The 12,628-nt window shown below is 40.7% G+C and overlaps 1 protein-coding gene across 1 annotated transcript in view; it reads left to right on the forward strand.

Moving 5' to 3' along the window:
• Window positions 1-12,380, forward strand: part of HPCAL1 (hippocalcin like 1) — a 263,671-nt gene extending 251,291 nt beyond the window's left edge. The window contains exon 6 of the mRNA XM_075341108.1: window positions 7,264-12,380. Coding sequence (XP_075197223.1) covers window positions 7,264-7,361 — 98 coding nt within the window. The 3' untranslated portion in view covers window positions 7,362-12,380. The remainder of the gene's footprint in view (window positions 1-7,263) is intronic.
• The last annotated feature ends 248 nt before the right edge of the window (window positions 12,381-12,628 follow it).

A 12,628-nucleotide genomic window follows, 5' to 3' on the forward strand; every position in this document is an offset into this window, starting at 1 on the left:
TATATATAATTAATTTATATAGCTTCCATCTCTTACAAACACTATGATGCAGTGCTGCCAAGTTCATGCTCCTTTAAAAGCTCCTTTTATCTGCAGCTCAGCAATATCCACACATTTAAGTATATTCACAGTCTGTGTACAGGACTTTCCCTATCTGAGCCTCTGTGCTCCCATCCTTGTGCTCAAACAGGGGAATGACCGTTCACAGCCTGTTAAACATAGTATATAGATATTTACGTATAGAGAGTCCGGTACTAGAGAGCATCTTCTGTAGTAATTTGTACAGACATTGATGGTAACTTATAAATAAGGAATAACGTTTGGAACACCATTCTAAGTCTGAACTGGGTGCAAAAACCTAAAAAAACATCACTATGGGGAGATAAGGTATGCACACCAGTGACTATGTAAGGGGAATACATGAAATAGCAGAAACTGCTGTGTGAATACTGACTTGAAAAATCCAATAGCTATATGTAAGAGTGAAAATGTGAAAATGTGAAAAATGGAATCTGCATTACTGCCATGAACATATGAATCAAGAGAAATTTAGCTACTGAATTGATCAATGCAATAGAGCCCCAACACTACGCCAAAGTATTTCTCTACGTTGGGGTCCCTAGCTTGTGTGTGTCCTCTCATGCAGTTAAAAAACTTACCGTGTATGGGAAGCTGAGACCCAGGCTATTTATGCGTATGATATGGATTGGCAATAGGTGTGGTTGGGGAGGGTTCACAAACGAAAAACTACTAACAAATAAGGAATAACGTTTGGAACACCATTCTATGTCTGAACTGGGTGCAAAAACCTAAAAAACATCACTATGGGGAGATAAGGTATGCACACCAGTGACTATGTAAGGGGAATACATGAAATAGCAGAAACTGCTGTGTGAATACTGACATGAAAAATCCAATAGCTATATGTAAGAGTGAAAATGTGAAAAATGGAATCTGCATTACTGCCATGAACATATGAATCAAGAGAAATTTAGCTACTGAATTGATCAATGCAATTGATTCTCTTGATTCATATGTTCATGGCAGTAATGCAGATTCCATTTTTCACATTTTCACTCTTACATATAGCTATTGGATTTTTCAAGTCAGTATTCACACATCAGTTTCTGCTATTTCATGTATTCCCCTTACATAGTCACTGGTGTGCATACCTTATCTCCCCATATTGATGGTAACTTGTCATGGGGACAAAGCCTTGGAGGTGATCAGATCAGGAATATACACATCCAAACTTCACATTGATAACGAAGAAGTTTCTTTTAAAATGTAAAATGGGACTAGAAGATGGATTAATCTTAAGGTCGTTTTACACGTAGCGACATCTAGTGAAAGCACCCGGCCCCGTCGTTTGTGGTTCACTGGCAAATCGCTGTCCGTGGCGCACAATATCGCTGGTACGCGTCATACTTATGTGACACCCTTGCCTATCAGTTCGTCACAAGGGTGCCATGCAATCTGCCCTTCTGCACGTTACCCGCTCCTCCTTAGTTACGGGTCCTGTCCCTTTGGTGTTGCTAAGAACAGGTATACACAAATCCTGAGGAACACTCTGCACCACACCCATCAAACACCCATTGGGCAGCCTGAGGGGAATAGGGCCGCCCAGATGGAGGGATGGTAGAAGGAGGGCCAGAAGTGTCAGTTGTAGTCAAAGAATGTCAGTGAGCAGTGACAGGAAAGGCCACGCTGCGGACCTGGGCTCCTGTACCCGTCCCAGGTGACAGACGTTGGCCTGGCCTGGAAGGAGCTGGAACCCTGGTCGCAGGGGGTAGTGGCAAGGGGCACAGTACTGCCATGGAGGGCAGATCGGCGGCCTTGTACTACAACCGGGCAGGGGCCAGGGCAGGACGGGGTACGCGGACCCTAGGCTGGGAAGTAGCTTTATGCAGCCCAGTAATTCACCCGACGAGGACGGAATCTTCATGAACCGCTCTCCACCCGCTCCAAAATTGGGGTACTAGCGCAACGAGAGGGATAGGATTTCCCAAACCCGTCCAGAAAATCCCAAGCGTGAACCCTGAGAGCAAGCTCACGCTGCTAGCCACGCAGGTGAGCGGGACCCGAGTAGTTTTAGGCGAAAGGGATCCACCAAGTGTAAACACAGTGCCAAGGAACAAGGCTGCAGACCAACCAGCAACGCCAAAAGGGCATGGACCCAGCGTGTTCGAACTAAGGCTGCAGGGTGTTCAAGACTTTGGTTTACCTGGTGTCAGTGTCAGCATCTCTGGACTGTGTGAGTACGTTGTACCCCTTTGCTTCCAACGGGTTCCCCAGCCTGCCATCACCGAGCCCCGGGACACCTTCCCCTGCCCACGGAGGGTAACATCATTAGCTGCCATTCCATCGCTCCTGGGCGTTCTCCCTCTCTCCTATACGCAGCAGCGGTGGTATCCCATTTTGCCACGACCCGTGGGTGGCGTCACGAACACTATCCAATCCACCCTTTCTTTCTCCCTTTTTATTTTCAAGAGGCTGCGCGACCCTGCCTCAGGTCCGGAGACCCCTCAAGCCACTGTGGATCCAGATCCGAGCAGCCCGTTGGCTGTCGTGGGGCGGCACACATACTTACCTTACAAACGACATCGCTGTGGCCACCGAACAACCTCTTCTTTAAGGGGGCGGTTCGTGCGGCGTCACAACGACCTCACCCAGTAGAAAACCAATTGAAGCGGAGGGGCGGAGAGCAGCCGCAGGATCATCACTCCTACCTCGTTGCCAGAGGACACAGGTATGCTGTTGTTCGTCGTTGCTGGAGTGTCACATGTAGCGATGTGTGCTGCCTCAGGAATAACGAACAACCTGCGTCCAGAACGAGCAACGATATTATGGAAATGAACGACGTGTCAACAATCAACGATGTGGTGAGTATTTTTCATCGTTAGCGGTCGCTCGTACGTGTTACACAAAACAACGTCGCTAACGAGAATGAATTCCGTGACCCCAGCGATATCTCGTTAGATATGTCGTTGCGTGTAACGGGGTCTTTATAGGGACTGATTTCATGGACCTTAAATGCACTGAAGGACAAAGAGGGAAGTGTTTTCAGACTCCAGGCTTCAGAAGTTTTGGTTTCAATTTGGATTTAAAAACCATTTACTAGTATACAATTTGAAATCTCAGTAAATAAAAACACTCGTTGAAACATTTTTTTTCTTTTCTGGGGGAGAAGAAAAAGTGAGAAGAAAAAGTCTCCAAAAAATGATCATCTTCTTTCGCATACATTGCAATCATCAATATTTACTTTCTCCAAAGAATAAAAATAAACAAGTAAACTGTTTTTTTTTGTTTGTTTTTTTTTTTTAATTATCATTGTTTACATATATTCTGAATTTAAGTAATAAACTTTATTCCTTTATTTTGCTTTCTCTTCTACTTTAAAAGATGCTTTTAACTGCTACTCAGCAATATTTATACACGATGATAAAGAATAATTGGCACTCACCAGATAGCATAAAACATTTCTTTATTTCATCTGTAAAACCAGATTGATAGGAAGGGGAATGCAGGGTGGTAAGTGGACAAAATCGGTCGTTTCACGTGGGCACTTGCGCTTCAACAGAATCTGTTGAAGCGCGAGTGCCCGAACGAAATGACCGCTGTTGTCCATTTACCACCCCGCATCCCCCTTCCAATCGATCTGGTTTTACAGATGAAATAAAGAAATGTTTTACGCTATTTGTTGAGTGCCAACCATTCTTCTTTATCGTAGCGTATAAATATTGCTGAACAGCAGTTAAAAGCATCTTTTAAAGCAAAAGAGGAAGCAAGATAAAGGAATAAAGTTTACTACTGAAATTCAGAACTTCGCAGTGTCTGTAAATGATGATAATTTAAAAAAAAAAAGTTTACTTGTTTATTTTTATTCTTTGGATAAAGATAACATTGATGATTGTAATGTATGCAAAAGAAGATGATCTTTATATGGAGACTTTTTCTTCTTACACCCCCCACAGAAAAAAAAATATTTCCATGAGTGTTTTTATTTAGTGAGATTTCAAAGTGTATACTAGTAAATGGTCTTCAAATCCCATTTGAAGCCAGAACTCCTGAGGCCCGGAGTCTGAAAACACTTTGCTCTTTGTCCTTCAGTGCATTTAAGGTCCATGAAATCAGTCCCTATAAGATTCATCCATCTTCCAGTCCCATTTTACATTTTAAAAGAAACTTCCATCAAAGAGCCCTATTAGTCATGTTCCGGAAAAGCTGGAGGCTCTGTTGTGGTTACTCGTGAGTGAAAATAGCATTATAATTATAAACCTCTCCAGGAGAGCAGTTTTTCTACAATTATATATTTTTTTGCCATTTATCCTCTTTTGGATCCAAATAAGCATGTTACCATAGAAATGGCCTATTATAGTTAGATAATGACATGCCATTTAGAAGAGAGCTTGATGCTTTCAGCCCTCGACATTAAATTTGAGGGAAAAAATAGGTAGCGGAATATGACAGCTGGTAAACTCCCCTTTTTGGGTTTAATTTCTTAAATCGTATTTTTTAGTCTATCATGTTAACCTGACCAACTACATGCCATATAATCAAAATGTTGGATTTTTGGTCATTACTAGAGAAGGGCGGACCCGGACTGTAAAAGTCCAGATCCGCGCTGGTTCAAAAGTACCCGAGCATTTACCCCCAGTTCCCAGAGTTAGCGATAAATAATTTAAAAAAACGGCGTGCGGTTTTCCCCCTCCCCCCAATTTTAATACCCAGCCATGATAAAGCCGACAGCTGGAGGCTGGTATTCTCAGGCTGGGGAGACCCATGCTTATTGGCCCCCCCAGCCTAAAAAATAGCAGCCTGCAGCTGCCCAGGATTGTTGCATCCATTAGCTGCAACAATCCCGGAACCTTACCCAGCTCACCCAGATTGGCCTGCTGCGGTGACAATTGGGGTAATAAGGGGTTAATAACAGTCAGTATGATTTCCGAGAGAATTTACTTTTTAGAAATCAATTCAAGAGATTTTCCAGGTTCCTAATATTGATGACCTATCCTTAGATAGCCAATCCAAATACCCAACCCCCCTATTAATCGGCTGTTATCAGCCCTGGTTGTGGCCACATGTACACAGGTAATGGAGGTGAAGAGCACTGATACTGCAGCTCAGGCCTTACTGAAGTAAATAGGTTAGATCATTAATATTAGAAGCCTGTACACTTACGCCTATAATTCCAGTAACAGCAATTTTCATCTATAGACAGTACAGGGACAAATCCAAAAATGTTGAGACGCTCTTTAAAACGTATAGTAAACAAGAATGCAATGATAGGGAAATCTCTTACAGCCATATTGCATTCACCTAAGAACATAAAATACAGATCAGAAGTTGAACATTGAAAGTTTTCCATTTTATTTAAAAAAAAAATTAACTCATTTAGAAATTGATGGCAACAACGCATCTCAAAAAAGTTGGGCCCAAGCCGTGTCTACCATTATGTAGCTCCCTGCCTTTTTTCTACAAATGTCTATAAATGTCTGGGAGGTGAGGAGACCAAGTGATGGAGATTTAGGAGAGGATACATGTGCCATTCTTGTCTGATGTAGGATTTTCATTGTTCAAAAGGTCTTCTTTGGCAGATTTAATCACAGTGATGTAACAGTACAGGGATAATACACACAGTGATGTCACAGTACAGGGGTAATACACACAGTGATGTCACAGTACAGAGATAATACACACAGTGATGTCACAGTACAGGGATAATACACACAGTGATGTCACAGTACAGAGATAATACACACAGTGTTGTCATAGTACATGGATAATACACACAGTGATGTCACAGTACAGGGATAATACACACAATGATGTCACAGTACAGGGATAATACATACAGCGATGTCACAGTACAGGGATAATACACACAGCCATGTCACAGTACTGGGGTAATACACACAATGATGTCACAGTACAGGGATAATACACACAGTGATGTCACAGTACAGGAGTAATACACACAGTGATGTCACAGTACAGAGATAATACACACAGTGATGTCACAGTACAGGGATAATACATACAGCGATGTCACAGTACAGGGATAATACACACAGCGATGTCACAGTACAGGGATAATACACACAGTGATGTCACAGTACAGGGATAATACACACAATGATGTCACAGTACAGGGATAATACACACAATGATGTCACAGTACAGGGATAATACACACAGTGATGTCACAGTACAGGGATAATACACACAGCCATGTCACAGTACAGGGATAATACACACAATGATGTCACAGTACAGGGATAATACATACAGCGATGTCACAGTACAGGGATAATACACACAGCCATGTCACAGTACAGGGATAATACACACAATGATGTCACAGTACAGGGATAATACACACAGTGATGTCACAGTACAGGAGTAATACACACAGTGATGTCACAGTACAGAGATAATACACACAGTGATGTCACAGTACAGGGATAATACATACAGCGATGTCACAGTACAGGGATAATACACACAGCGATGTCACAGTACAGGGATAATACACACAGTGATGTCACAGTACAGGGATAATACACACAATGATGTCACAGTACAGGGATAATACACACAATGATGTCACAGTACAGGGATAATACACACAGTGATGTCACAGTACAGGGATAATAAGCACAGTGATGTCACAGTACAGGGATAATAGGCACAGTGATATCACAGTGCAGGGGTAATACACACAGTGATGTCACAGTACAGGGATAATACACACAGTGATGTCACAGTACAGGGGTAATACACACAATGATGTCACAGTACAGGGATAATAGGCACAGTGATATCACAGTGCAGGGGTAATACACACAGTGATGTCACAGTACAGGGGTAATACACACAATGATGTCACAGTACAGGGATAATAGGCACAGTAATGTTACAGTACAGGGATAATACACAGTGATGTCACAGTAAGTACAGGGATAATACATACAGTTATGTCACAGTACAGGGGTAATACACACAATGATGTCACAGTACAGGGATAATAGGCACAGTGATGTCACAGTACAGGGATAATACACACAGTGATGTCACAGTACAGGGATAATACACACAATGATGTCACAGTACAGGGATAATACACACAATGATGTCACAGTACAGGGATAATACACACAATGATGTCACAGTACTGGGATAATACACACAGCCATGTCACAGTACAGAGTAAATACAAAGATTATACTGTTATATGAACTAACCATTGTATCTCTATTTCAGGTAAACTGTCCCTTGAAGAATTTATCAAAGGTGCCAAAAGTGATCCTTCAATTGTGCGATTGTTACAATGTGACCCCAGCAGCACAAGTCAGTTCTAATGATTCTTTTCCTACCCGTACGAACAGTCACAAGAAAACACTGGCTTACAAACCAAGCCTTGCCTGCAAGTGAATGCCTTCTCAGTCATTCCTCTACTCTTAGTGGATAACAACCTCCTGCCAGAAAATTTTCTATATATTACAGGGGGAAAAAAACGCCTTGCGCCTGATTCATTTGCTGTATAAGACATTAATCTCCTATACATTACGTCCACTGTCAAGTATGTTTACTTATGGATACAATGAAAGTCGGGGCCTTGGACTATCAAACTATGGAATATCCCATATCATCATGTTATGACAACACTATACTGGACTCGGTCATACTAATAAAATATGTAGCTGTTTTATTCTGCAACCAAATGTTCGGCAAGGATGTATGGACAATGTTGAAAGCACAAGGGTATCTATGTATAAATATATATTTTTCTTTGTTATTCTTTAATGCAAATGGCTTGAAATTCCGTATTGAATGAAATGTAATTCTGCATATATTTATGTATGTACAGACACACACTAATTAAGAAAATATATATAGCAATGAAATATAGCAAAATCAAAAGGTGTATGTACTATTAATTCAGGCCATGCTGCTGCTATGGGGCCCAGACCGCCTTCGTCCAATCCCCTTTCCATTTAGGTGGTGGAAACCTGTGCAGGACTCCCCTATACAAAAACTGCATTGTTTGCAAATAAAAGGGTTGGGAAATGACCCAAAGTCCTAAAGGTCCTAAAGGGCAAATCCCTACATCCTAAAGGATCGCTGTTTAAACTTTTTTTTGCACGTCCCTAAGTAAAGTTCCTTTATTCTGGTATTAGTAGGAACTTAAAGGCCTTAGATTACAAAATATTTTGGATTATTTGTCTATTACTTGTTTTAGGTAGAAGATTATAAAATTAATCTACTAATTTTATCAGCACATCTTTTTTAGGTCCAAAATTCAGAGCTGTTTTTTTTTTTAATATATGATGAGAGCATCATCAGAGCCTGCCTGATCTTAGTGTGAAATGATAAAATGCTGGCTGCATGTTTTCACCACCAGGGGGAGCTTTTCGTATACTGTTATTACTATTGAGTTCAATGCACAGTAGTATAAACTGTAGTAACTTACCAAACTATGTGGTGACATTCTGCTTCAGAATATCTTTCAATTCTCTCCTGCAAAGTACTGGACTATCCGAATTTCTGAACTTTTTTAATGCTGGACTTAAGGACATATTGTGTGTACTTACATCTCTGTGTATATTCTACTGTATATCTCTCATACTGTGAATAAATAATATATGTATATATATTAGAGTTGAGCCAAAAGATTTGCTAGACCCTAGTCCAGTAGCCACGATGGTAGTCCATGGCTGCCAGAACAGAGCCCTCCAAACGTCTTCCTTCCTCCTGGCATCCGTCGCACCTAATCTGGGTGACATCATGCACACCACAGTGATGACATCACATCGGTCCTGAAAATCATAAGAAACGCCAGGGATGCCAGAAGGAAAGAAGAGGTTTGCAAGGCTCTGGTCTTGCATCCACAGAATAAGACCTACAAATCTTATCCTTCAGCTCTAATAATTATATGTAGTTGTGTATGTATGCAGCGAGTGAAGTAAGTATTGAACACGTCACTAATTTTCTAAGTTAAAACATTTCTAAAGGAGCTATTGACATGAATTACTCACCGGATATCAGTAACAACCTATCTAAACCACATAGGAAAACAAATCAAACCTTAGATGTCCATAAATTTAGTGATGTGTAATATTGCGAAATGACGCAGAGAAAAAAGTATTGAAAATGCGAAATATACTTAATACTTCGTACAAAAGCCTTTGTTGGTGACTACAGCTTTGAGATGCCTCCTGTATGACGAAACTAGTCACACGCATTGCTCATGTGTCACTTTGGTCCATTTCTCCACACAAACACTCTTCAAATCCTGAAGCTCCTATGGTCTCATTCTATCAACTGTGTTGTCTATTGGATTCCAGTCAAGTAATCGACTCGGCCATTCCAGCAGTTTTATTTTCTTTCTCAGAACCAATTGAGAGTTTCCTTGGCTGTTTGTTTGGGATCATTGTCTTACTGTAATGTCCACCCTGTTTTATCTTCATCATCCTGGTAGATGGCAGCAGATTATCAAGAATGTCTCTGTACATTTATCTTTTCATCCTTCCTTAAATATATGAAGTTTGCCAGTCCCGTATGCTAAAAAACAGCCCTAGACCGTGATGTTCCCTCCTCCAAACGTCACTGTTGGTATTTTTTCTGTGATTTGCCTTTTGGCCTCCAAACATGGTGTATATTATAACAACCAAAGATTTCAATTTTGGTCTCATCTGACCAGACTATATTCTCCCTGTATTTCACATTTGGTTTGTCTAAATGTTGTTGAGCATACTTTAAACATATTTGAATCAAGCAATGAAGCCTTGCATGGTGAGCGTGTATACAGGCCATGGAGGTTCTTGTTTTCTTTGAAACAGTTGTATGTGCTGATTTCAGGTCATTCTGTAGCTCTCGACCGGTGTTGGACACTTTTCTGATAATTCTATTCACTCCTTTGTCTGAAATCTTGAGGGGAGCACCTGGTCGTGGCCAGTTTCGGTGTGAAATTATGTTCTTTCCACTTACGGATTTTGGCCCCAACAGTCACTGGAATCTACAGTAGTTTAGAGATTCTACTGTAACCAATGGCATCACTATCTTTTGCAACAATAAGGATGCAAAGGTCTTGAGAGGGTTTTACCCATCATGAAATGCTTCCGGTCTGGATCCTTGATAATGAGACACTTTTTTTATAGGCCATCAGTTGAACCAACTGATATTATTTTTCACTAAGTTACAGGATTGCTTTCTAATTACTGATAGATTTCAGCAAGTGTCATGTTTTCCATGGCTTTAAGCACTTCTCTTGTTTCATGTGTTCAAAACTTTTTCCCTGTATTATTTCTCATTATACTAGTTCCAGAAAGTTAGGGATATATGGCATTTGGATGAAATGTATGTAGAATGTAAAAAGTTCACACTACAGTGATATTTTATCATGAAAGTTGGGCGTTTCAGTAGATGCATGCAATGGGGATTTCCTCATCTCAAACAATTTATTGAAACAAAAGCCAACAACCGTGGAGGGTATACCTCCTCCCAAAATGTCAATGTCTCAATAACTTGTCATGTGGCCTTGAGCATCAAGTACAGCTGACAACGATGTCTCCTAATGGTCACAAGCGGAGTTATAGTCTGCTAAGTCATGGCATCCTACTCTTCATGAAGGTGGCCCTCATGTCATTGAGGTTCTGGGGTACAGAGTTTCGATCCTCTACACGGCGACTCAGCTGATCCCATACGTTTTGTATGGGATTCCGTTCTGGAGAAAGTGCAGCTCCATTTGAGGTATCCCAGATTTCAGCAGATATTTTTTAATGTTGCGACTTTGATGAGCTGGAGCATTGACATTAAATAAAGATGAAATTATGAAAGTAGGCCTGTGTTGTTCATGTATAGAGACAATGACTGGATTAATGATGTTAATCAGTAGAAGAGGCTGTCACTGTACCATTCACAAAGTGTAGGTCAGGTCTGTATTGACAAGACACACCTGCCCCCACTGAACACCACCACCACCAAAGGTTTGTCTGGTAACAACAGTGACTGATGCATAGCGCTCTCCTTGACGTCTCGAACATTGTTGGCGGTCATCATTTCTGCTCAGCGTGAATCAACCTTCATCAGTGAACAGCTCTGAGGCCACTGGTCCCTCGTCCAGTGTAGATAACGCCTATGCCTAGTTGTGTGGTCTGGTACCACTGGTACCCTTGCAGCTCATCTAGCAATCCGACCATGCTGATGTAAACAGTTTTGAATGGTCTGATCTGACATTTGGGTGTATTTCACCATCCTTAAATGTGAAAGGACTTGTGCAGCATTCGTCATTCAGTTCAGAATTGCATTGATCACAATGAAGCGGTCATCAGTGTGGGATGTGGTCAATAGACATTCACTTCTCTGCCTTTCTGTGACTCTTCCAGTTTTTGTATCTCTGTCCAACCTGGTGATGACACTTTGTGACACTCTAAGCTCTGTGGCCAATTCCGTCTGAGAACATCCTGCTTGAAGCCTCACAATAGTGAGCTACTGTTGATCAATCGTTAGGTGCCGTCTCGGTCTGATGAAGTCAAAATGTGAACAGCATGATGAGGAAGACTGACTAAATAACAATTCTACTTAAACCCTAAAATGTATTGGGTGATTCATGGATCAAACACCTGTTGTGAGTTTTGCCATTAAGCTCCTTGTTAGAGAACAGCACGTTGCGCAAAAAGTCCTGAAACATTGAACAGTTGGACATGTGCATCCAAAAGATTAGAGAAGGTCACATTAAGATCACCTGAAAAGGTTAGAGGGCATATTAGGATCATCCTGAAATTTAATATGAAAGCCAAATATTCCTAACTTTTTGTGAGTAGTGTATTATACATCTCTAAATTTATGGACTGCTATGGTTTGATTTCTTTGCCTTTGTAAATTGGATGGGTTGTTACCGACATCTGGTGAGAAATTAATGTCAATAGTACCTTTTAGAAATATATTTACTTTTTGGTGAAAATTGGTGACGTGTTCTATACTTATTTCACCCGCTGTATATACGTATGTACTGTATAATTATATATAAATAATTATATCACATACGTATTTAATACGTGTATAGCTGATACATATATATACATGCATATACACTTTGCCATGTTATAGAGAGAGATAGCATGTGTTAAGACCATTTATAAGAGGACCACATTTTCTGTATCTGTGATTACTATGAATAACCATGAATGATTTTACTTTATGTGGCCATTATACATTTAGTGAGAAAAAATGAATGCTGCATGACCAGCTCTATTGTTCACTAATTACCGAATGCAATTGTTTTCTTTTTTTTTAAAGAGAGAAAGATCTGTCTTTTGTGGATTGTTCCAAAGCTTATTGTGCTTTAAAAAAAAATAAAGATAAAAAGAACTGCAGAACGTATCATTATTACCTATATTGCGATTGTAATAGCAACCATTTGTCAGGGTATGTGTCACTATGTATCAGCCCAACATAGGGTATTATACATTCTCTGGTGGGTACAAAGATCCAACCTCATTTGGAACTAGTCACTTACTGTTGCTTAACACGGCCAGCATCAACTAGACCTAGCATGGGCTCAGTTCCTAAGCCTACACTCAGTGTGTGATGTACATGTATGTCACATGTCGAGAAAGAGTTAATA

The sequence above is a fragment of the Anomaloglossus baeobatrachus genome, chromosome 3 (genome assembly GCF_048569485.1).
Source record: "Anomaloglossus baeobatrachus isolate aAnoBae1 chromosome 3, aAnoBae1.hap1, whole genome shotgun sequence".
Classification (NCBI taxonomy): domain Eukaryota; kingdom Metazoa; phylum Chordata; class Amphibia; order Anura; family Aromobatidae; genus Anomaloglossus; species Anomaloglossus baeobatrachus.